This window comes from Oncorhynchus keta, chromosome 20, assembly GCF_023373465.1.
Source record: "Oncorhynchus keta strain PuntledgeMale-10-30-2019 chromosome 20, Oket_V2, whole genome shotgun sequence".
Classification (NCBI taxonomy): Eukaryota; Metazoa; Chordata; class Actinopteri; order Salmoniformes; family Salmonidae; genus Oncorhynchus; species Oncorhynchus keta.
This window is the reverse complement of record NC_068440.1, coordinates 2,768,449-2,795,920: the sequence shown is the minus strand read 5'-3', so window position 1 is coordinate 2,795,920 and position 27,472 is coordinate 2,768,449. Positions and strand designations below refer to the sequence as shown.

The 27,472-nt window shown below is 43.1% G+C and overlaps 1 protein-coding gene across 1 annotated transcript; it reads right to left on the bottom strand.

Moving 5' to 3' along the window:
• Positions 1 to 13,269: 13,269 nt before the first annotated feature.
• On the bottom strand, positions 13,270 to 26,514 carry LOC118399149 (lysosomal thioesterase PPT2-A-like). The gene is made up of 9 exons (XM_035794974.2): positions 26,247 to 26,514; positions 26,000 to 26,157; positions 24,235 to 24,388; positions 18,627 to 18,722; positions 18,377 to 18,484; positions 18,110 to 18,193; positions 16,776 to 16,860; positions 14,586 to 14,640; positions 13,270 to 14,479 (listed from the first exon to the last, which is right to left on the bottom strand). Exons 1-9 carry the CDS (start codon positions 26,353 to 26,355, stop codon positions 14,336 to 14,338), a joined length of 993 nt encoding a protein of 330 aa, XP_035650867.1. The 5' UTR covers positions 26,356 to 26,514; the 3' UTR covers positions 13,270 to 14,335.
• Between the last annotated feature and the right edge of the window lie 958 nt (positions 26,515 to 27,472).

Genomic DNA, 27,472 nt, shown 5'->3' with positions numbered 1-27,472 from the left:
AGAGGGGAATGGGCATCAGAGTAAAGTCTGATATTATTTGGATTTATTTACCTCTGGGACAAGCTGGTGGCTCGGTGCTGGGTACTGGTGTCTTATGGAATCATTTTAGAAAATAACGTTTGTTTTAAATTATAGGGCTCGCCTTAAAAAGAGACCCTAGCTCACAGGCCTCTAAATATAGCCTCTATATAATGTTTTCACTAAATAGTTGAAGGATGTACAGTGGCTGTTAGTAAAAACAGATCTGGCAATAATAATAGGTTATAGATAGTTTTGACCATTTGGGGCACCTTGGCTATTTCCCTCAGGACAGGTTATAGCCAACACTTAATCAATATTTTGTTTTGTCTCATTTATTGATATGGATATATCCTCTGCGTGACGGGGTTGTGCAACGCAAATAGCTATAACAAGCCTACATATACAGTAGAGTGGAATTCACTAATACAACAGTCAAAATTCCCAACATCAGGCCTACAGTCTGTGCTCCCAAATACTGTAAAAAGTGTTATTCATTAGGTTGCATGATCACCACAGTAGCCCCACACAGCTATACAAATAAATTATGCAATTATATGGCCAGTAAATAACACACAACAACATGGCATATTTAGGTAGCTGAATAGGCCTAAATCATGTTTACTTTCTATTTTGCAGCTCAGGAGGTAATTCTAGACAAGGCTCTTCTGTGTCTTTATCGTTCTCACAAAAGTCATTTGCTGAAGGCCCAAGCCTATACTACGCCATCTACCGGTATAATGTCGGTATTGAATGCACTTTTATTTTGGAATTAAAACCGGAAGCTGCAAAGGAACTCTAACGTCTGGGCTGGAGTTGGTTGATTGACTAACTAACTTCAACTAGCTACTTTCTGTTCATGTCCTTTGCAGATGCCACATTACTGACAAAAGTTTGTACACATAAAAAAAATATATGTAACAGAATAAAGGGAGAATTGATCGTGTAAATGTCCATTCATAGTTGTAACATAGGGTTTGTACGTTTACAGATCTAATTTAATGTTAACGTTTAATGCAGAGCTTTTCTTACGATCCTAACATTCAACCTTTTGGCAGCTATCTCGTTCCATTGCGCCTGTGCTGTCAAAAGCCCTAACGTCACAAAATATTATCAAAATATTGTTATAATATGTGCAGGTACTGTACCGGACCGCCTTTAACACGCTATACATAATATCAGAGCTCCGGCTCTGCGCTTCACAGCCCTGTCTGGGTTTTGACCAGGCAGTGATGTGTATAAAACCTGGATGACTGACAGGCAATGAAGCAATCGGGCATCAATCTTGGTACTCCTCCACTGTAAAAAATATTTTTAAAGCTATATAAATGTTTTTATAAATGTCTACTTTCGTTTTTGATACGTTTATTATGTTATAGACACCTTAATTCATTATTTTCAATTATATTATGTGTGCTAATAAAAAATAAACAACTTTGAATGATTTTTTCCCCCTTAGCATATTTTTGTTGTTGTTGATACTACTGTTACTGTCCCCATTAAAAACAATACTTAAATGCATGTTATTTTGGCCTTGAAACATTTAATTGAAATACTGTAGAATTCCATACATTCCTACTGGGGGTGGCCAATATGGCCGACCAGCAATGGTGGGGAAAGAACCCAATTGTCATACTTGAGTAAAAGTAAAGATACCTTAACAGAAAATGGGCAACAATTGGGCAACATTTGGAAATGTTTTGTTGTCTGAGTGAGGAGAATGCTGTAAATTAAGAATGCTGTAAATTAAAGTGTTTGGGAATAACATATACAGTACTAAGGCATTTGTGAAAATTCTATAGCACTATAGAGTGGGAAAACGGCTGTGCATTTGGACAATTAATAGACACTGCAGTAAATAAAACCCAATAAAACATCTGTCTTGTCCGGGACCAGTGCGCCATAGCCAATCAGAGCTACTGTAGGCATCTGTACAAATAAGCCATTTGCCACATGGGCCGAGTCATGGGTAACCCCTTATGTGGAGTGTCGAATTTCAAGGGAATAAGCTAATTGGGCAGATTAGCTGTCACTCAAGACCGTTTTGCGTAGCTGCTTGGTATGCTGTTTCAAACATTCCGTGTCTTCGTCATGGTCTTGTTTAGCAGAGATGACGGTAAGGAGGAATTTCAGTTAGGCAAAACATTTTTCCATTCACTTTAAGCTGTGTCTTTGGTGTATGTATACTAGCTTTTTATACCTGTGTAATAATAATATTGGTGAGCTATATAAAGGTTTATACATAGTATTGTGTAACAATAATATATATGATTTATATAAAGGTTTAGTCATAAACATTAGTGTCATAGTTGAATGATTAATATATTGCATAGTCAGAGAGAGAGAGAGAGAGAGATGTGTGTGTGTTCCGGATTTCCAAATTGAGCAGCTGCTGAAAAATGAGCTCCTGTATATATTGAGATTTAAATGTTTTTTTAGAGTGAAGTACATCGAAAAATCAAGAGAAAACTGCAAGACTCAATAGAAGACAAAACAAGGAACAAACCAAAAAGACAGGCTTTTGAAAAAGTAACTATTTTTCATAAAATTGTACAGTTATCTTAGCTAGCTGAATTGCTAGCTGAATTGTTTACTTGTTGCTAAGCAGTTGCTAGGGACTCTCCTGGAAGAAGCTAGCTAGCTTACAAAGAATAACAACAAGAAATATCTAGTTAACAGAAGAAAGGAAGACAAAATAAGGACAGAAGAAAAAGGAAAAGAAAAAGGACAACAAAGTGAAACCTCTAAAGAAACAAGAGGCCATAATACAAGAAACAGAACAGAACACCGCAGCCCGTCTGGTGTTCAACCTTCCCAAGTTCTCTCACGTCACCCCGCTCCTCCGCTCTCTCCACTGGCTTCCAGTTGAAGCTCGCATCCGCTACAAGACCATGGTGCTTGCCTACGGAGCTGTGAGGGGAACGGCACCTCAGTACCTCCAGGCTCTGATCAGGCCCTACACCCAAACAAGGGCACTGCGTTCATCCACCTCTGGCCTGCTCGCCTCCCTACCACTGAGGAAGTACAGTTCCCGCTCAGCCCAGTCAAAACTGATCGCTGCTCTGGCTCCCCAATGGTGGAACACACTCCCTCACGACGCCAGGACAGCGGAGTCAATCACCACCTTCCGGAGACACCTGAAACCCCACCTCTTTAAGGAATACCTAGGATAGGATAAAGTAATCCTTCTCACTCCCCCCCCCTTAAAAGATTTAGATGCACTATTGTAAAGTGGCTGTTCCACTGGATGTCATAAGGTGAATGCACCAATTTGTAAGTCGCTCTGGATAAGAGCGTCTGCTAAATTACTTAAATGTAATGTAAAATGTAAGAAACAGCACTATAGAGAGATAGAAGAAATACACAACATTACTTTATAAGGACTGAATTCTAACATAATTCTGCCAAGCTTGATACAGCTTCAACTAGCACCGACGTGTCAAGTGAGAGGTGTCAAAGCCCATTAGCCCAACAATGGCAGGAGAGTCACACAGTCTACCCCAACCAAATGGAGAGGCCTTAGAAGCTCCCTCCTGCTGTTCAGAGGTAATTAAAATACAGTACCCTGTGCATGTAAAGAATAATAAGGCAAGAAAAGATTACAAAATGAAGCTTCTTATGGAAAATCAAGAGACACTTTTTGCTGACTATTACAAAAATGGGAACATCAGCAACCTTATCTTCCACACAAACCATCCCCTGGCATGGCACAGTGCTATATTAGCACACTACCCCCTTGTTACGAGAGCGGGGATTAACGAGGGGTGGAAACTCAGAATACTTGATAACGAGGACTCTGGGTCAAGTAATATAAATATCTATAAGTCCGGAACAGTAATGGCACATGGTAATCACAAACAGTTTCAGCTGGACTTTCACCTAATCAAAGAATTAGCCCAGCAGAAGAAGCTCTCCCTTGATAAAGATACCCCCACACCGAGCGGGTCAGACCAGACCTCTTCATTATGTAACCCCACAGACGAGCAACCCCCAGCAGAGAGTCAACCTCCCAGCACAGATTACCACTCCCTCATTGAAATGAAGGACAAATTCACCCAGCTGGAGATAAGGCAGGTGGAGCTGGAACAGCAGGTGATTACACTTCAGTCAGCACAGACCCAGACAACAGTCCAGCACAACAACAGCCCCTTAACCAGACCCAGAGAGCTGGAGGTGGACAGAGACATATCTGCACTTTGGACAGTGGTGAGACAAATACAACAGGAGAAAGAGGAGCAGAACAGAGCACTAGAGGAGAGTGTCAGACTGCTGGTGGAGGAGAGGTTGAGGGGGATGGAGGAGAGGTTGAGGGGGATGGAGGAGAGGGTGAGGGGGATGGAGGAGAGGTTGAGGGGGACGGCGTGCGACAGAGAACAACCCACTAGAGAGGTGGCCACCCCCACAGAGAAGCCAGCAGAACAGCCCACCTCAGCACCAAACAAAAGTCTCGACACCACAGCAGAACAGTCCACACCAGACCCTGACCATAGAGTCGACATCACAGCAGAACAGACAAATGAAGAACCCCAAGCCCAGCGGTACTCACCCCTCTGAGCACCCCCTGTCAGCCTGCCTGATAGCCCTTCTGACAACCCCCCACACCCACTGAGGACAAACACAAGACACAGATTGTACTACTTATGGACTCAAATGGGAAATATATAGAAGAAAAAAACTTTTTCCCAAACACAGTGTGTCTAAACTCTGGTGTCCAAACACCCAGCGCGCCCTAGACCTTCTGTCTGAGGCCAAACTAGGGTCACCCAGCCACATAATAATACACACAGGCACAAACGACCTGAGAGCACAGCAAGAAAGAGTGGCCACAGCACTGAAGGGAGTGATTGAAAAGGCTTCTTCTACTTTCCCCAACGCACAAGTTGTTATCTCCACCCTGCAACCACGAAAAGACTTCCACCCTGCCACAATACAGCGGGTAAATGCAAGTATTTCCCGTGACTGTGCCTCAAAACCAAATGTTTTCCTGGCCCACCACTCCACCCTGGACTTGAACAGCCTCTATGACCAGGTCCACCTCTACAAGGCAGCAGTGCCCACCTTTGCCCGAACTCTAAAGGACATCGCTCTCAAACGTATCCCCAACACTTCACACAGGAGCAACAGATCAATAGACACCCCACCCAGACCGGCGAGACATTCTCCCAGACCTGCAGGACCCCCTGGACCTACACATAGAGGACCCACGCCAAGAGGAATTACATCCAGACCACCGCACACCCAGACACATCCACACCCCCACCCCAACCAATCAACACCCCCCCACGTCAACCATGCCCACACCCCATTTAGGCCCCCTCAGATCAGACCTATGCCACTCCTGCCCACCCCATGCACCCCACCCCCGCAAAGAGGGCCTCAACATGGAAGCCACACATACGCCCAGGTAGTGAGCGGGCAAACAGTCTCAACCCCCACTCTCACACTCGCCCAAGCCAATGGCATGTACCAGATGCTCAGCAGGCTCTGCTCACACTTACTGGCCTGAGGCCAAACCACGACCAACAACATTGGACACTCTATGGAACAAAAAGCATTCACTATATCATCCTGGAATATCCAAGGCCTGAGGTCATCTGCCTTTGGCCTGAAGAGCAGAAACCCGGACTTCACCAAAGAAATCGGTAACACAGACATTGTCATCCTGCAAGAAACCTGGTATAGAGGAGACAGACCCACTGGTTGCCCTCTAGGTTACAGAGAGCTGGTAGTCCCATCCACCAAACTACCAGGTGTGAAACAGGGAAGGGACTCAGGGGGTATGCTAATTTGGTATAGAGCAGACCTAACTCACTCCATTAAATTAATCAAAACAGGAACATTTTACATTTGGCTAGAAATTCAAAAGGAAATTATCCTAACAGAGAAAAATGTCCTCCTGTGTGCTACCTATATCCCCCCACTAGAATCCCCATATTTTAATGAAGACAGCTTCTCCATCCTGGAGGGCGAAATCAATCATTTCCAGGCCCAGGGACATGTACTAGTCTGTGGCGACCTAAATGCCAGAACCGGACAAGAACCTGACACCCTCAGCACACAGGGGGACAAACATCTGCCTGGAGGTGACAGCATCCCCTCCCACATATGCCCCCTAGGCACAACTATGACAACATAACCAACAAAAACGGGTCACAACTCCTGCAGCTCTGTCGCACGCTGGGTATGTACATAGTCAACGGTAGGCTTCGAGGGGACTCCTATGGTAGGTACACCTATAGGTCATCTCTTGGCAGTAGTACTGTAGACTACTTTATCACTGACCTCAACCCAGAATCTCTCAGAGCGTTCACAGTCAGCCCACTGACACCCCTATCAGACCACAGCAAAATCACAGTCTACTTAAACAGAGCAATACTCAATCATGAGGCATCAAAGCCAAAGGAACTGAGTAACATTAAGAAATGCTATAGATGGAAGGAATGCAGTTTGGAAACCTACCAAAAACAATTAGGCAACAACAAATTCAATCCCTTTTAGACAATTTCCTGGGTAAAACGTTCCACTGTAATAGTGAAGGTGTAAACCTGGCAGTAGAAAATCTTAACAGTATATTTGACCTCTCAGCTTCCCTATCAAATCTAAAAATCTCAAATAGAAAACCGAAGAAAATTAACAATAATGACAAATGGTTTGATGAAGAATGCAAAAATCTAAGAAAGAAATTGAGAAACCTGTCCAACCAAAAACATAGAGACCCGGAAAACCTGAGTCTACGCCTTCACTATGGTGAATCACTAAAACAATACAGAATTACCTACGGAAAAAGAAGGAACAACATGTCAGAAATCAGCTCAATGCAATTGAAGAATCCATAGACTCTAACCACTTCTGGGAAAATTGGAAAACACTAAACAAACAACAACACGAAGAATTATCTATCCAAAATGGAGATGTATGGGTAAACCACTTCTCCAATCTTTTTGGTTCTATAACAAAGAACAAAGAGCAAAAACATATACATAATCAAATACAGATCTTAGAATCAACTATTAAAGACTACCAGAACCCACTGGATTCTCCAATTACATTGAATGAGTTACAGGACAAAATAAAAACCCTTCAACCCAAAAAGGCCTGTGGTGTCGATGGTATCCTCAATGAAATGATCAAATATACAGACAACAAATTCCAATTGGCTATACTAAAACTCTTTAACATCATACTTAGCTCTGGCATCTTCCCCAATATTTGGAACCAAGGACTGATCACCCCAATCCACAAAAGTGGAGACAAATTTGACCCCAATAACTACCGTGGAATATGTGTCAACAGTAACCTTGGCAAAATCCTCTGCATTATTATTAACAGCAGACTCGTACATTTCCTCAATGAAAACAATGTACTGAGCAAATGTCAAATTGGCTTTTACCAAATTACCGTACAACAGACCATGTATTCACCCTGCACACCCTAATTGACAACCAAACAAACCAAAACAAAGGCAAAGTCTTCTCATGCTTTGTTGATTTCAAAAAAGCCTTCGACTCAATCTGGCATGAGGGTCTGCTATACAAACTGATGGAAAGTGGTGTTGGGGGTAAAACATATAACATTATAAAATCCATGTACACAAACAAGTGTGCGGTTAAAATTGGCAAAAAACACACACATTTCTTCACACAGGGTCGTGGGGTTAGGCAGGGATGCAGCTTAAGCCCCACCCTCTTCAACATATATATCAACGAATTGGCGCGGGCACTAGAAAAGTCTGCAGCACCCGGCCTCCCCTGCTAGAATCCGAAGTCAAATGTCTGCTGTTTGCTGATGATCTGGTGCTTCTGTCACCAACCAAGGAGGGCCTACAGCAGCACCTAGATCTTATGCACAGATTCTGTCAGACCTGGGCCCTGACAGTAAATCTCAGTAAGACCAAAATAATGGTGTTCCAAAAAGGTCCAGTCACCAGGACCACAAATACAAATTCCATCTAGACACTGTTGCCCTAGAGCACACAAAAAACTATACATACCTTGGCCTAAACATCAGCGCCACAGGTAACTTCCACAAAGGTGTGAACGATCTGAGAGACAAGGCAAGAAGGGCATTCTATGCCATCAAAAGAAACATAAATTTCAACATACCAATTAGGATTTGGCTAAAAATACTTGAATCAGTCATAGAGCCCATTGCCCTTTATGGTTGTGAGGTCTGGAGTCCGCTCACCAACCAAGACTTCACAAAATGGGACAAACACCAAATTGAGACTCTGCACGCAGAATTCTGCAAAAATATCCTCCGTGTACAACGTAAAACACCAAATAATGCATGCAGAGCAGAATTAGGCCGATACCCACTAATTATCAAAATCCAGAAAAGAGCCATTAAATTCTACAACCACCTAAAAGGAAGCGATTCACAAACCTTCCATAACAAAGCCATCACCTACAGAGAGATGAACCTGGAGAAGAGTCCCCTAAGCAAGCTGGTCCTGGGGCTCTGTTCACAAACACAAACACACCCTACAGAGCCCCAGGACAACAGCACAATTAGACCCAACCAAATCATGAGAAAACAAAAAGATAATTACTTAACACATTGGAAAGAATTAACAAAAAAACAGAGCAAACTAGAATGCTATTTGGCCCTACACAGAGAGTACACAGCGGCAGAATACCTGACCACTGTGACTGACCCAAAATTAAGGAAAGCTTTGACTATGTACAGACTCAGTGAGCATAGCCTTGCTATTGAGAAAGGCCGCCGTAGGCAGACATGGCTCTCAAGAGAAGACAGGCTATGTGCTCACTGCCCACAAAATGAGGTGGAAACTGAGCTGCACTTCCTAACCTCCTGCCCAATGTATGACCATATTAGAGAGACATATTTCCCCAGATTACACAGATCCACAAAGAATTCGAAAACAAATCCAATTTTGAAAAACTCCCATATCTTTTGGGTGAAATTCCACAGTGTGCCATCACAGCAGCAAGATTTGTGACCTGTTGCCACGAGAAAAGGGCAACCAGTGAAGAACAAACACCATTGTAAATACAACCCATATTTATGCTTATTCATTTTATCTTGTGTCCTTTAACTATTTGTACATTGTATATATATATAATATGACATTTGTAATGTCTTTACTGTTTTTAAACTTCTGTATGTGTAATGTTTACTGTTAATTTTTGTTGTTTTTCACTTTATATATTCACTTTGTATGTTGTCCACCTCACTTGCTTTGGCAATGTTAACACATGTTTCCCATGCCAATAAAGCCCTTGAATTGAATTGAATTGAGAGAGAGAGAGAGAGAGAGAGAGAGAGAGAGAGAGAGAGAGAGAGAGAGAGAGAGAGAGAGAGAGAGAGAGAGAGAGAGAGAGAGAGAGAGAGAGAGAGAGAGAGAGAGAGAGAGAGAGAGAGAGAGAGAGAGAGAGAGAGAGAGAGAGAGAGAGAGAGAGAGAGAGAGAGAGAGAGAGAGAGAGAGAGAGAGAGAGAGAGAGAGAGAGGAGACCTCCTGAGTGGCGCAGCGGTCAAGCAGGCCGTTATTGTAGGTAAGAATTTGTTCTTAACTGACTTGCCTAGTTAAATAAAATGTGTGGGGGCTTGGGTGCAGGGGTATTTACAAGCAGCTTTCGGGTTCTGCAAGCTTGGGACTAAATCACTCTCTCCTCCTCTCGAGGTGTCTAACAGATAACTCCTTAATGCGTTAAATATTATGAACGTAAGGTGACCCTAGGTTCACAACCTGCTTAATGACTTCGGAACCCACAATTTTTCTGCTTATGAAGCAATAAAGGATTGACAGGCTAAAAACCACCTAAAAAATGTAATTGTACTCTTTAACAATGTGGCCCTTTACTAATGATTTAATAACCTTTTACTGCAGTCGGCTAAATCAGTGTCACACAGAGTGTTTCTTGGTAGTCTATAAAAAATCTACTGCAAAACAAAAGTATACACCTCACACACATGGTTATGGGCTTAAAAAAAAGACGAAAGTATAATGTCAGATATAGAGTTGACATTTATTCAATTTTTAGTTTGCATCCCAATATGACACTTTAAACACATCAGAGAAGACTGAAATGGAACAAAACGCCTTATTGTGTTTATTGAGCTGTACACTGAGATTCTCAGTTGGTCAATATTCCCCTTCTGTGATTCCACAACATCTTGTCAACATGTGCCCCAGAAATGGATCAGATATCTTATACCAATCTATCTTTATAGACGTTCATCCATAACAAGGCCAAGGCGTCCCCTATAGTGTCCAGAAACCTCTCGAAACGGTCACGTTTTGAAACATATCAAAAAGCATTTTGATTACCAAATTCACATTCTTTAGAGTAGACAATAATTTGTTTCTGTTTTAATGAGTGTTTGTGATTAGCTCCCTGAGTGGTCAAAAACCTCTTCAAATTGAAGTATGTTTTATAGCACTATTCACAAAATATCTTACAGGTAGGCCCTCTCTCACTCTTTCTCATCATGTCTCAAGCTGACAGGCTCCCAGAGGCAGGGCCATAAAAGGCCCCAGCTCACTCAACTGCCACTCTGTTCGCACACAGCCATCAGCCCAGAACATCCTGAAGACAGAACACCTCAAAGATAATCTGTGAATAATTTCTTCCTCATGGAGTTATTCGAAGGTGAGTTGAAGATTCAATGTTATGTTTGTACCAGTCAAAAGTTTGGACAAACCTACTCATTCAAGGGTTGTTCTTTATTTGTACTATTTTCTACAGCAGTGGGATGCAGAATGGTATACTGCTGTCTAATGAGAAATATAATATAATAAATACATGTTTGCATTACCAAAGATATGAAAACTGGCTCCAAAATTGTATTTAAGTATAACACTTTAATATGGCCAGGAAGGTAACTCTTCTTGAACTGCACTGTTGGTTAAGGGCTTGTATAAGTAAGCATTTCACGGTAAAGTCTACACTTGTTGAATTTGGCTCATGTGAGAAATAAAGTTGGATTTGATTTGAAGGTCACTGAGAATAACAATAGATCATAGCTATTGTGGGTAGTTTAAGGATAAAGATAGTGAAGGTTCAGGAATGTAAAAGATTTGTTCACAATGGGGAGTTTTTCAAAGAGGGGGATTAGAACCCTAAATTAATAGTGGTAAGAAAGATCATAAAGCTACGTTGAGATTCAGGTTTAGGGGGGGTAATAACTATGTAGATTATAAACATGCTAGAGATGTCACTACAGACCCTGGCTCGATTCCAGGCTGTATCACAACCGGCCGTGATTGCTAGTCACATAGGGCGGCGCATAATTGGCCCAGCGTCGTCTGGGTTTTGCCGGGATTTGCCGTCATTGTAAATAAGAATTTGTTCTTCACTGACTTGCCTAGTTAAATAAAGGTTATATAAAAATAAATGAGAAATAAGGAAGAGACATTATAGATAAAACATATTGGTGATCATCGGCCATTGGACATAAACATTACACAACAAGTTGGAAATGGCAAATTCAACAATGAGTGGTTGAATCAGTGACAGTGGCTAACTCTACAAGCTTTGCAAAGCAATCACTCGCCTGCTATTCAGTGGAGTGGCTGTGTGGTCCCAAATCTGTGATTAAGGGGCTCGTTTCCAAGTTTAAAATGATAAACATTCAACATTGGCCATGCTGTCAATGAAGCATGATTTGTGCCACGCTCAAAACAACTGTTAACTCAGAAATGTGAAAACTTGACTTCAGTGAGTTCAAGACAACTGGGAAGACTGGAAATTGGAAATCCGGGCCTCTTTCTAGAGCGAGGATCTCTGAGACAAGCCACCCGGACAGCTGATGAATCTGTGAGTTTGCACAACCAAAGAATTTCTGCAAACTGTCAGAAACCGTCTCAGGGAAGCTCATCTGCGCGCTCGTAGTCCTCACCAGTGTCTTGACCTGACTGCAATTCAGCGACATAACCGACTTCAGTGGGCAAATGTTCAACGTGGAACTGTCCCAGGCAGATGACAGACAGCGTGTATGGCGTTGTGTGGGCGAGCGGTTTGCTGCTGACAACGTTGTGAACGGAGTGCCCCATGGTGGGGTTATAATATGGGCAGGCATAAGCTACGGACAACAAACACAATTGCATGTTATCAATGGCAATTTGAACTCACAGACATAATGTGAAGATCCCGAGACCCATTGTCGTGCCATACTTCCGCCGCCATCACCTCATGTTTCATCATGAAAATGCACAGCCCCATGTTTGCAAGGATCTGTACACAATTCCTGGAAGCGGAAAATGTCATAGTTCTTCCATGGCCTTCAGCGGATTTGTATATTTTTACCCCTTTTTCCTCCGGTATCCAATTGGTAGTTAAAGTCTTGTCTCATCGCTGCAACTCCCGTACGGACTTGGGAGAGGTGAAGGTCGAGAGACATGCGTCCTCCGAAACACGACTGTTTCTTGACACAATGCCGGCGTAACCTGGAAGCCAGCCGCACCAATGTGTTGGAGGACACACCGTACACCTGCCGAATGTGTCAGTGGGCCCCCACAGGAGTCGCTAGAGCGCAAAAGGACAAGGACATCCCTTCCGGCCAAACCCTCCCCTAACCCGGGTTGACGCTGTGAAGGCCTGGACTCGAACCAGGATCTCTAGTGACACAGCTAGCAACTGCGATGCAGTGCCTTGCGCCACTCGGGGAGCCTTAAGTGTATTTAGATCAAACTTTTTTTGTTTGGCTACACCGTTTGCAATCCCTTTAGAGTTGCTAGCTGGCTAGTTAGCTACAGTAGGTAGCTACTGCCATCAGTCGTTATATTTGACCTATTATACCATTTGTAGAATACATAGTGGCATTTGAATATAGCTTGAGAAAAGGGAATCCGAACACAATGTGGACACGGTAGACACATTTACAGCCGAAGGGACGGTCACCTTCAGAGCATTAAAACCCTTGTAATTTTGTCTTATGTTGCACCTACCCCACATTTTCCATTTTCCAGGAATAGCCTTATGTTACTAAATGTATCGAGATTATTTTCAGATTTTGTTATCAACAAATGCAGACGAAAGTACAGTAAATGTAAAATGCACATAAATTCAAGGGTGACATTTGGATTCGGTCTTGTGAACTGTTGTGTCCTCACCTTTGGTCTAATCATTTCCCCATTACCTTCAAACTGTTCCTTTTCAATTGCTACTATGGTTATGCATTTACCATTTATTCTGTAAGAAACATTTCAATTTACCCCTATAGGCCAATTCCCACAAGTGTTAAACCTTAACAGATAAATGCAATGTAAAGAACTCAGAACACAGAAAAGTATCCCTTTCAGTAATCTATTGATTTATGTCCATTTTAAAACTTCCCATAGAAGCAGAACATGAACCAGGAAGTGTGTGACAATATTAAAATACATACACTTAATACTGCAATGTCAACGATAAAAATATAACAATCTGAGTCTCATTTTAAGTTCACATCAAATGACATTTAAGCAGATAACATTTTCAATCTTTGTGCAATGCTTTGCCATCTTAATTCACATTGTAACTTAGTGAAATTACTATCGTCTCACAGGCGATCCCCTGTGTCATACAATAAAAACACCTATAACAAAACAGTCAAGTTAAAAATAAATCATTCCTTTGACAAAAACAGACATAGGTTTGATCAAAAGCCTGAGATACCTAATTGCAACGGAGAGGTACAGGTATGTCACGTACATTATGCTCAAGTGGACAGGTAAATTACCTCATGGCACTGGCACTCTACTCCCCTTCCATCCATTCCTAAACCCTCCTTCCGTACTCATATTCTTATTTTTTGGTTTCCAGTAGCTCTTCCCTTTTTTCTATCCTCTCCCCCCTTTTAGCACAATCACTAGAGGCAGTGTGCCATAGCACTTCAGTTTGTAAACACACAATGGAACGCAGACTCATGGGTAACACAAAACTAATGGCATGATTTTTCTACTGCAGCGGTCTGCCGGGTGGCTTAGCAATGACCAACGGTTTACTTTACAGGTTAGAAAGACATTTGTTACCAGCTTAAAACCAATGGTAAAAGTCACTTAAGCAATGAGATTAACTGAGCAGTGGGTCTGCAAATGTACCGGATGTCACTCAGTCAGGCACTGTTGTGTGATACCTCAAAGTATGTGTGGGTAAAATACACACACACACACACACACAAGGGTAATGTTTTGATTCATTCTCACAGAAATTTAAGAACATAAGATGTAGTTCACAATGAAAGTTTCACACAGTGGAAATATGAGTACCACACTGCAGAAGTAAAACTTTGTGCATGAGTAGGAGTGTGCGTTTCACTGTAACGATTGTATGAAAAGGGACTGTTCTTGCCATGCTGTTCGGTGGAGTAGTCAGCTCTAGACTAGCCACTTTTCAATGCAGGTGTTGAACACGGTGTAATTGGAGTGCCAATTGATGTGCTCTACTCCAGCCATTGAGCACAGGAACAGATCCCCGCGAGCATTTAGGGTCTTCAGACCAAACACATCTCTCAAATATAACTGGGAAAGAAGGAGAAGAAGGCAAGGAATCATTATAAGATAACATCAATATACATAGCATCTTGTGTCATGTTTACACACAACCATGGTCTAAAATAATACTTACATCCTGGTCCTTTATCTCAACGACAGTCTCGTTGTCATCGTAAAATCCAAACTGACTAAAAAAGTTAAAAAGAAGGGATGGAACCATTGAGTTAATGACCTTGAATGAATGAATGAATAACTAACACACACACACACACTTGAAGTCAGAAGTTTACATACACCTTAGCCAAATACATTTAAACTCAGTTTCACAATTCCTAACATTTAATCCTAGTAAAAATTCCCTGTCTTAGGTCAGTTAGGATCACCACTTTATTTTAAGAATGTGAAATGTCAGAATAACAGTAGAGAGAATGATTTATTCATCTTTTATTTCTTTCATCACATTCCCAGTGGGTCAGAAGATTACATACATTCAATTAGTATTTGGTAGCATTGCCTTTAAATTGTTTAACTTGGGTCAAACGTTTCAGGTAGCCTTCCACAATAAGTTGGGTGAATTTTGGCCCATTCCTCCTGACAGAGCTGGTGTAACTGAGTCAGGTTTTTAGGCCTCCCTGCTCACACACGCTTTTTCAGTTCTGCCCACAAATGTTCTATGGGATTGAGGTCAGGGCTTTGTGATGGCCACTCCAATACCTTGACTTGGTTGTCCTTACGCCATAACTTTGGAGGTATGCTTGGGGTCATTGTCAATTTGGAAGACCCATTTGCGACCAAGCTTTAAATTCCTGACTGATTTCTTGAGATGTTGCTTCAATATATCCACATACTTTTCCTCCTCACGAGGACTGCAGATGCGGCTAGGGCAAGAAATTGCAATGTCCGTACTGTGAGACGCCTAAGACAGCGCTACAGGGAGACAGGACGGACATTTGATCGTCCTCGCATTGGCAGAACACGTGTAGCAACACCTGCACAGGATCGGCAAAAAGTGCTCTTCACTGACGAGTCACGGTTTTGTTGTAATTGCAGGCAATCTCAACGCTGTGCGTTACAGGGAAGACATCCTCCTCCCTCATGTGGTACCCTTCCTGGAGGCTCATCCTGACATGACCCTCCAGCATGACAACGCCACCAGCCATACTGCTCGTTCTGTGCGTGATTTCCTGCAAGACAGGCTTGTCAGTGTTCTGCCATGGCCAGCGAAGAGCCTGGATCTCAATCCCATTGAACACGTCTGGGACCTGTCCAGGAACTTGCAGGTGCCTTGGAGGAAGAGTGAGGTAGCATCGCACAGCAAGAACTGGCAAATCTGGTACAATCCATGAGGAGGAGATGCACTGCAGTACTTAATGCAGCTGGTGGCCTCACCAGATAGTGACTGTTACTTTTAACCCCCCATTCCATTTGTGTTAGTCACATGTCTGTGGAACTTGTTCAATTTATGTCTCAGTTGTGGAATCTTATGTTCATACAAATATTTACACATGTTAAGTTTGCTGAAAATAAACACAGATGACGTTTCCTTATTTGCTGAGTGTATATATATATAACCTTTATTTAACCAGGTAGGCAATTTGAGAACAAGTTCTCATTTACAATTGAGACCTGGCCAAGACACACACACACACACACACACACACACACACACACACACACACACACACACACACACACACACACACACACACACACACACACACACACACACACACACACACACACACACACACACACACACACACACACACACACACACACACAAATTAGTGGATTCGGCTATTTCAGCCACACCCGTTGCTGACCGTTGTATAAAATCGAGCACACATCCATGAAATCTCTATAGACAAAGAACTTGACTGGCCTGCACAGAGCCCTGTCCTCAAACGTCTTTGGGATGAATTGGAACACACCGACTGAGAGCTGGGCCTAATCGCCCAACCTCACTAATGCTCGTGGCTGAATGGAAGCTAGTCACTGCAGCAATGTTCCAACATCTAGTGGAAAGACTTCCCAGAAGAGTAGAGGCTGTTATAGCAGATAAGTGTGGAGGGGAACAACTCTATATTAATGCCCATTATTTTGGAATGAGATGTTTGACAAGCAGGTGTCCACATACTTTTGGTCATGTAGTGTATAATCTCTCTAGGAACCAAAGACCTCATACATTAAAGTGGAGAAAGAAGATTCTTCTTAGAGGTGTCCATTTAAAACAAAACACAAAGCAGATAGAATGGAAACAATGCTTTCACAGAATATAGATTAGTCAGAATATTACACTCTTTAGGAAAGAGGAACTAGTCACCTGGACTGCCAGGGTGTGATGACTCCATCGTCTGGGCCCCCGATTAAGACCAGCTTCTTGATACGTAGGAAGTTCTTCTTCCACACTGTGAGAAAGAGAAATAATTTCATATCCTAATTATTCCACATTGTTGTTACAGGCTGAATTCAAAATTGATTAAAACATTTTATTTTTTATATCCTAATCTATCTACACGCAATACCCCATAATGATAAAGTGATAATATGTGTGAGATCTTTGCAAATGTATTGAAAATGAAATACAGAAATATCTCATTTATTCTATTCTACCCCGAGCCAATACATGTTAGAATCACTGTTGGCAGCGATTACAGCTGTGAGTCTTTATGTGTACAAGCTTAGCACACCTGGATTGTGCAACATTTGCCCATTATTCTTTTCTAAATTCTTCAAGCTCTGTCAAAGTGGTTGTTGATCATTGGTAGACAACCATTTCATGTCTTGCCATAGATTTAAGTATAAACTGTGATTCTGGTGGAAAGCAGACAATTGGGTTTTTATCTAGGATTCTGCCTGTGCTTAGCTCCATTCTGGGGGTTTTTCAAACCTGAAATGCTCCCTAGTCCTTAACGATTACAAGAATACCCATAACATGATGCAGCCACCACTATGCTTGAATATATGGAGAGTGGTACTCAGTAATATGCTGCGTTTGATTTCAATGTCTGCTTTTTATTTGATCATTTTTACCAATTGGTGCCTTTCTTTGTGAGATATTGGAAAACCTCCCTGGTCTTTGTGGTTGAATCTGTGTTTGAAATTCACTGCTCAACTGAGGGGACCTAGATAATTGTATGTGTAGGGTACAGAGATGAGGTAATCATTCAAAAATGATGTTAAAACACTTATTGCACACAGAGTGAGTCCATGCAACTTCTGTAACTTTTTAAACAAATGTTTTACTGGTGAATTTATTTCGGCTTGCCATAACAAATGGGTTGAATACTTACTGAAGACATTTCACCTTTCAATTTTTAATTTGTAAAGAAATAAAAAATATAATTCCACTTTGACATTGTGTGGCATTGTGTGTAGGCCAGTGACGACAAAATCTAAATGTGATCCATTTTAAATTTAGGCTGTAATGGAACAATGTGGAAAAAGTCTAGGTGTGTGAATACTTTCTGAAGGCCCTGTATATAAAATTGTAATTACATAACAGCAATGCTGTACAATGAGCAAAGGTTTCCTATAAAATCCAGAATAATACAACTCCTGACATTGACTCAGCAGCATTAGAGTAGTCAGACTAAACCCTTCTCTGAAATAGTGGATTAATATAGAACCCACAGCAATGTGGACAGAGTTGCTGACCTGTTGAATTGGGATTTGTCCTCTCGCTGTTCAATAAAGCCAGATAATCACTGCTGTTCACGTACATGTCCATGTGATGGGGGTCTGCAAGAGAAAACAAACACTTTAGTCGAAAAAAAACTTCAACCACATATCATCAATACATCCACATTGACTCCTTGAGAACCCCCTTGGCATAGGTCATCGGATATAGAAAATCCCTCTACCTTCAGCGTTGAGGGAGTCCACAACCCTTGTATTGCCCAATCCTCTGCTCAGCCTACTAACCTTTCCAGAAGTTGCAGATAGATATCCTTTGGCCCACTGAGGTGTAGCAGAAATGGAACAGGTTGAACTTCATGAACTGGGGGAAGAGGTACTTCAGGTAGTTTGTGTCTGAACAGAAACAAGAGAAAAGACCAGTCTCTGTTTAGTTCAGACCTCAGCAGACACTGGGAGCCAGGATGACAATGTACCATGTTTCAAACGACCTTGTTGAGCACAAAGATCAAGTTGATGGCTTCTAGTGAACGCTTACCTCCATACTGCCCAGCCTGAGGCGAGGACAGAGAGATGAAGGAGTGGACATTGTGATCAGGAAGAGTAGATAGGATCCCTCTGCAAATCAGTCCACCTGGAACAGAATGAGAGGAGGTAAATACAGGTAAATGCCAAAATAAAGGCAACACCAACATAAAGTGTAATAATAGGGCGTTGGGCCACCATGAGCCAGAACTCATTCAATGCTCCTCGGCATATAGTCTACAAGTGTCTGAAACTCTGTTGGAGGGATCAGACACCATTCTTCCACAGCACATTATGGTATTTTTCGTTTTGCTTATGGTGGTGGAAAACGCAGTCTCAGGCGCCGTTCCAGAATCTCCCATAGGTGTTCCATTGGGTTGAGATCTAGTGACCGATGGCCCTGCTACACTACAGCCATGGGGCGTCCGGCATTGCCATCAACCATTGAGGGAATGCTGCCTTTGAAATGAATTAAAGCTGCTATACTGCCCGCGTTGCATCACGTCCAATGGCAGCATCCAAGCTCAAGAAACGCAGAGGTTAAATTCTCTATAGCCAAAGAATGTGTTCGTTCTATCTTGAAATAATGAAAAATAAAGTTGATTTTGGTTGCATATGGCCTCGTCTATACACCACTGGTTATTTTACTAAGATCTATTAAGTCAAGAAGCTACTAGCAGAAACTCTAGCTAGCTAGCTACATTGACTATGTTCACAATATTACTGGGGTAATTAGAGGCCAACTACCAGCAACAATTGAATGAGTGCTTGCGAAAAACTGGACCAAAGCTATTGTACTGACGCACAATATATGAATGTGGTACAGTAGGGGAAAATATAATAAAAGAAGCTCTCCCCTCTGCTCTCAAAACAACAACTCTGTGTAGCAGGTAGAACATCCCATTGACGCGACACTGATGGCAAAGCGTGTATAGTGGAGCTGAAGTGTAAGATGTTCATGGCATATGGTTTACATCATTGTCATGCTCATCAAACTGCTCAGTGACCACTTGTGCCCTGTGGGTGGGGGCTTAGCCATGCTAGCCAAAATAATGGCCCATCCAGCATTTTTATACATGATCCAAAGCTTAACTAACTCAGGAACCACACTTGTGTAGAGTTTGCTTTTCAATATACTTTGTATCCCTCATTTAAATGTGTTCCGGAGTTCTAAATTGAGCAGCTGCTGAAAAATGAGCTCCTGTATATATTGAGATTTAAATGTTTTTTTTAGAGTGAAGTACATTGAAAAAATCAAGAGAAAACTGCAAGACTCAATAGAAGACAAAACAAGGAACAAGCCAAAAAAGGCAGGCTTTTGAAAAATTAACTATTTTTCATAAAATTGTACAGTTATCTTAGCTAGCTGAATTGCTAGCAGAATTGTTTACTTGTTGCTAAGCAGTTGCTAGGGACTCTCCTGGAAGAAGCTAGCTAGCTTACAAAGAATAACAACAAAAAATATCTAGTTAACAGAAGAAAGGAAGACAAAATAAGGACAAAAGAAGGACAGAAGAAAAAGGAAAAGAAAGAGGACAACAAAGTGAAACAGTCAGCACTTCTATTGCAACTTCGTATTTCGTCGTCCTAACATAGTCTACACTGCTATCTGCCCAGCAGCTAGCCAGCTAGCAAACGTCCACCGTCTACCGAATAGCAGCACTGTAGAAACTATTACACTCAACTGAACGACTTGATTAGTGTAGTGTTAGCTAGCTACATAGTTGTCTTTGCTGTCTTCGTATCCAAGATAATTGTGTAGTTTAGAGTGTGTAGTCTTAGAGTGATTATCTTAATTTACCGAGGTTAGCTAGCCAGCTATTTGTCGTCCTTAACATAGGAGACACTGCTAGCTAGCCAACAGCTAGCCAACGTCTACTGAATAGAACTTCCGCACTCAACAACCCGGTCGCATTCCGCTTCGCTCCACAGGTAGTATCACATTTTCATTTCATTTCATTACAGCACAACGGTTTGATTTGTTTGATCGTAGCTAGCTACATAGCTAGCTACATAGCCGTCTGTGTATCAAAGATAATTGTGTAGTCTAGAGCGATTTTCTAGGTTAGCTAGCCAGCTATTGTCGTTCTTTTAACGCAACGTAACGTAATCAACACTGCTAGCTAGCTAGCTAGCCCCGAATAGCAGCACTGTAGAAACTATTACACTCAACGGAACGACTTGATTAGTGTAGTGTCAACAACGCAGCCACTGCCAGCTAGTCTACAAAGTCAACAACGCAGCCACTGCCAGCTAGCCTACTTCAGCAGTACTGTATCATTTGAATCATTTTAGTCAATAAGATTCTTGCTACGTAAGCTTAACTTTCTGAACATTCGAGACGTGTAGTCCACTTGTCATTCCAATCTCCTTGCATTAGCGTAGCCTCTTCTGTAGCCTGTCAACTATGTGTCTGTCTATCCCTGTTATCTCCTCTCTGCACAGACCATACAAACGCTCCACACCACGTGGCCGCGGCCACCCTAATCTGGTGGTCCCAGCGCGCACGACCCACGTGGAGTTCCAGGTCTCCGGTAGCCTCTGGAACTGCCGATCTGCGGCCAACAAGGCAGAGTTCATCTCAGCCTATGCCTCCCTCCAGTCCCTCGACTTCTTGGCACTGACGGAAACATGGATCACCACAGATAACACTGCTACTCCTACTGCTCTCTCTTCGTCCGCCCACGTGTTCTCGCACACCCCGAGAGCTTCTGGTCAGCGGGGTGGTGGCACCGGGATCCTCATCTCTCCCAAGTGGTCATTCTCTCTTTCTCCCCTTACCCATCTGTCTATCGCCTCCTTTGAATTTCATGCTGTCACAGTTACCAGCCCTTTCAAGCTTAACATCCTTATCATTTATCGCCCTCCAGGTCCCCTCGGAGAGTTCATCAATGAGCTTGATGTCTTGATAAGCTCCTTTCCTGAGGACGGCTCACCTCTCACAGTTCTGGGCGACTTTAACCTCCCCACGTCTACCTTTGACTCATTCCTCTCTGCCTCCTTCTTTCCACTCCTTTCCTCTTTTGACCTCACCCTCTCACCTTCCCCCTACTCACAAGGCAGGCAATACGCTCGACCTCATCTTTACTAGATGCTGTTCTTCCACTAACCTCATTGCAACTCCCCTCCAAGTCTCCGACCACTACCTTGTATCCTTTTCCCTCTCGCTCTCATCCAACACTTCCCACACTGCCCCTACTCGGATGGTATCGCGCCGTCCCAACCTTCGCTCTCTCTCCCCGCTACGCTCTCCTCTTCCATCCTATCATCTCTTCCCTCTGCTCAAACCTTCTCCAACCTATCTCCTGATTCTGCCTCCTCAACCCTCCTCTCCTCCCTTTCTGCATCCTTTGACTCTCTATGTCCCCTATCTTCCAGGCCGGCTCGGTCCTCCCCTCCCGCTCCGTGGCTCGACGACTCATTGCGAGCTCACAGAACAGGGCTCCGGGCAGCCGAGCGGAAATGGAGGAAAACTCGCCTCCCTGCGGACCTGGCATCCTTTCGCTCCCTCCTCTCTACATTTTCCTCCTCTGTCTCTGCTGCTAAAGCCACTTTCTACCACTCTAAATTCCAAGCATCTGCCTCTAACCCTAGGAAGCTCTTTGCCACCTTCTCCTCCCTCCTGAATCCTCCTCCCCCCTCCTCCCTCTCTGCAGATGACTTCGTCAACCATTTTGAAAAGAAGGTCGACGACATCCGATCCTCGTTTGCTAAGTCAAATGACACCGCTGGTTCTGCTCACACTGCCCTACCCGGTGCTCTGACCTCTTTCTCCCCTCTCTCTCCAGATGAAATCTCGCGTCTTGTGACGGCCGGCCGCCCAACAACCTGCCCGCTCGACCCTATCCCCTCCTCTCTTCTCCAGACCATTTCCGGAGACCTTCTCCCTTACCTCACCTCGCTCATCAACTCATCCCTGACCGCTGGCTACGTCCCTTCCGTCTTCAAGAGAGCGAGAGTTGCACCCCTTCTGAAAAAACCTACACTCGATCCCTCCGATGTCAACAACTACAGACCAGTATCCCTTCTTTCTTTTCTCTCCAAAACTCTTGAACGTGCCGTCCTTGGCCAGCTCTCCCGCTATCTCTCTCAGAATGACCTTCTTGATCCAAATCAGTCAGGTTTCAAGACTAGTCATTCAACTGAGACTGCTCTTCTCTGTATCACGGAGGCGCTCCGCACCGCTAAAGCTAACTCTCTCTCCTCTGCTCTCATCCTTCTAGACCTATCGGCTGCCTTCGATACTGTGAACCATCAGATCCTCCTCTCCACCCTCTCCGAGTTGGGCATCTCCGGCGCGGCCCACGCTTGGATTGCGTCCTACCTGACAGGTCGCTCCTACCAGGTGGCGTGGCGAGAATCTGTCTCCTCACCACGCGCTCTCACCACTGGTGTCCCCCAGGGCTCTGTTCTAGGCCCTCTCTTATTCTCGCTATACACCAAGTCACTTGGCTCTGTCATAACCTCACATGGTCTCTCCTATCATTGCTATGCAGACGACACACAATTAATCTTCTCCTTTCCTCCTTCTGATGACCAGGTGGTGAATCGCATCTCTGCATGTCTGGCAGACATATCAGTGTGGATGACGGATCACCACCTCAAACTGAACCTCGGCAAGACGGAGCTGCTCTTCCTCCCGGGGAAGGACTGCCCGTTCCATGATCTCGCCATCACGGTTGACAACTCCATTGTGTCCTCCTCCCAGAGCGCTAAGAACCTTGGCGTGATCCTGGACAACACCCTGTCGTTCTCAACTAACATCAAGCCGGTAGCCCGTTCCTGTAGGTTCATGCTCTACAACATCCGCCGAGTACGACCCTGCCTCACACAGGAAGCGGCGCAGGTCCTAATCCAGGCACTTGTCATCTCCCGTCTGGATTACTGCAACTCGCTGTTGGCTGGGCTCCCTGCCTGTGCCATTAAACCCCTACAACTCATCCAGAACGCCGCAGCCCGTCTGGTGTTCAACCTTCCCAAGTTCTCTCACGTCACCCCGCTCCTCCGCTCTCTCCACTGGCTTCCAGTTGAAGCTCGCATCCGCTACAAGACCATGGTGCTTGCCTACGGAGCTGTGAGGGGAACGGCACCTCAGTACCTCCAGGCTCTGATCAGTCCCTACACCCAAACAAGGGCACTGCGTTCATCCACCTCTGGCCTGCTCGCCTCCCTACCACTGAGGAAGTACAGTTCCCGCTCAGCCCAGTCAAAACTGTTCGCTGCTCTGGCTCCCCAATGGTGGAACACACTCCCTCACGACGCCAGGACAGCGGAGTCAATCACCACCTTCCGGAGACACCTGAAACCCCACCTCTTTAAGGAATACCTAGGATAGGATAAAGTAATCCCCCCCCCCCTTAAAAGATTTAGATGCACTATTGTAAAGTGGCTGTTCCACTGGATGTCATAAGGTGAATGCACCAATTTGTAAGTCGCTCTGGATAAGAGCGTCTGCTAAATGACTTAAATGTAAATGTAAATTTACTCAAGTGTTTCCAGTAGTCAGTTACCTGTACATGCATTCCCATTTCATTGTAGAAACACGAGGTGAAATGATAGCCCACGTTAAATGTATAAAGATTCCAAATGGAACCAAACAAATGCAAATTATACACCCAAACCTTGAGAGTAGCAGATGAAGTGGACCCCATTTGCAGCGTTTTGCATTATGGGATAGATGGCAGCCTTGAAGCCCTCCACTTGTTTCCATAGCGGCTGTAGGCTGGAGCTGCGGTCAAACAGGTCGAAGACTGACACATTGGTTCCTGGGTGAGACTTTCAGAAGAAAGAGGATGGGACAGATTAAAGCACTATAACAAAGACAGCCTCATCAATTAATGTTCTATAAAGCTAGGAGTGTGGGAGCATCAGACAAATGAGTGAAAATATTATGTTAATAATGACAAAATAATGGCTCAACTGACAGAATTGATTATACAAAAACAAAGCCAAGACTTATTGGTTTTTCAGCAGAGGCCAAACAGGCATACTTATATTGGTTGAAGTGCCTCAGCTTGTTGTGTTATCACCTAAGTCTATCCTTTGGAAATGTATTACTACATTACTAATTAATAGGAGTCTATTGAGGTGATGTTTCGAATATTGATTGTCAGGCAGTTTGGAAGTAGTGGACCTCACAGTGTATCAAAAAGACCCTGTGATACCTTCTCACATCTGCAATCCAGTGTGTATTACCATCAAGTTACACATTAACTTCTGTCCACTACAGTAGTTTCCACTCTGACATTTAAGTGCTTTATAATCATTATAAAATGTGGTTAGCGGGTGGAGAACCACTTAACCAATGTGGGAGCCCGGAAGAGATCACCTTCAAGGAGAGGGGAAACACGTGAGATGTTGCTATGTTGAAAACTGCAAGAGCATGCATATCTCCTGTTTAGTCTCCTCCCCACCTTATAACAGTCAGCTAACAAAAAAAATCCCCCCTGGAGCCATGCAAGTATTTTCAGGTTGAATTAATTGTTGAGCTTAAAAAAAAGAGAATGATCATAATCCTGAAGATTGTTTTCTTGTGCGCACACCAAGTCCAGGGGGGGGATGATTAGGCAACATTATGCCAGGAACATTTTGCTCTGGAATCTGACAACAATCAACAGCCTATTTCCCTAGTATTCATGAAGAACTCAGCTGATAAGACTGGTGACAAACAGCTGATTTCATATTATAAACGGCGGTTCGAGACCTGAATGCTGATTGGCTGACAGCCGTGGTATATTTAAGCAATAAGACCAGAGGGGAAAAGCGGAGTGCCTTGATACAGCCGTGGTATATTGACCATATCACAAACCTCCGAGTTGCTTTATTGCTATTATAAACTGTCTGTCAGCATTCAGGACTCGAACCACCCAGTTTATAGCAGATGGGTATGACAAAAAATTTTAATTGTACTGTTGTAATTATATTGGTAACCAGTTTCATAGCAATACGGCCTCACGGGGGTTTGTGGTATACGGCTGTATACCACGACTAAGGGCTGTATCCAAGCACTCAAAGTTGCGTAAAATAACAAGGTAACACTTGTACCAGCCCTAACGAAAATGGAAACATTGTAGCGACCAAAGTTCTCATAAAACCCCGTAGTGTCCTGCTGTTCTCAAGCAGACCACAGTAATGTTTGGTATGAGTAAACTGAGGCGCGCACCCAGCTTCCACAAGCACAATGGAAACACCATGTACAAACATGGAAATTACCCAAAGATTGACCGTTTAAGATACTGGTATGGACCTTACACACACATTCTACATAACTCTAGCTGCCAGATCTGTTCTGTAGTTACATCGCCTATCAGGCGTTCATTATTATCCATGAGCAATCTTTCTTTAGCTAGATTTGTGGACCGTGGTGATATCTTTTCAAACACTCACCTGATTGATGAATCGAAGCAATTCCACAAATGCCCCAGAGCTGTCGAACAACCCATGAACTATGACTACTGGTTTGTACCCGATGACTGCAGCAACAAGGCAGGCACCAAACAGTGACCACAACAGCCTTGTCGCACCACTCTTCCTTGGACTAGAGACTGCATAAGAGGGCCCGTTCATCGTTATTTTAAAAAAAAACATAAAATATAATTAAAAAAAACAAATATCGAATACTAAAATATCTTACACTGTTGTACACAATGTCCTACGAATCCGGTTACAATATTGTTGTTTGCTTTGGCGGTATTCCCTTTTCTGTAGACAAATGTTACAAATACATACAATTGTTCTCGCATGTGCTACTACTCTGCACTCTTATTCCCCTTCATAGATCCTGTTTTAAATTAAACGAACACCCATGCTGAATGTCTGCATATGACTGGCGCTGCTTAATCACAACACCGCTTAACATTTGCTTCGTTTGTTTGTTCCGGTTCGTGATCAAAAACGCGAGACCATATTAAGTAATTTCCGGTTTCCATAGCTCCTCAAAGTAACCGCATGGCTCAACAAGTCAGCAATATATAACTAGACACTAGATACTCATACAGTCAGTTTTGGGAAACAAGGACATAGTACTAGAAATATGCAATAGACAAAATCAGTGGGTTAATTCCTCTCTTAAGACATGGTTTAGGGTAGTTAAGCAAAATAATTTAGACAGAGAGATCAAACTGCTGAGTTGGCCCACATACGACCCCAGCTTCATCCCTGCAAAACAGTGGACACAGAAAGGCATCACATCATGCAGTGCAATTATAAGGAATTGGGACCTAGAGAACTTCCAGGACCTAAGTAAAAAACATGGCTTGGATAAACAAGATTTTTACAGACACTATTTCTTAAGGGAGATAAAAGGGATTGACCCAACTATTCACTAATGGATACAACAAAAAACTATTTCAAATCTCTACTTGGGTATTCAATCCGCAAAGAAACATTCTACAAACTATATTAAACAGAAATGGGAGGAGGAATTTAACATTGAAATAACTGATGAAAGAAACATGGTTGAACATACAGTGGGGCAAAAAAGTATTTAGTCAGCCACCAATTGTGCAAGTTCTCCCACTTAAAAAGATGAGAGAGGCCTGTAATTTTAATCATATGTACACTTCAACTATGACAGACAAAATGAGAAAAAAAGCCATTTCTTGCAGAGATCTACAGCTGAGGTGGGAGACTCTGTCCATAGGACAACAATCAGTCGTATATTGCACAAATCTGGCCATTATGGAAGAGTGGCAAGAAGAACGCCATTTCTTAAAGATATCCATAAAAAGTGTCGTTTAAAGTTTGCCACAAGCCACCTGGGAGACACACCAAACATGTGGAAGAAGATGCTCTGGTCAGATGAAACCAAAATTGAACTTTTTGGCAACAATGCAAAATGTTATGTTTGGTGTAAAAGCA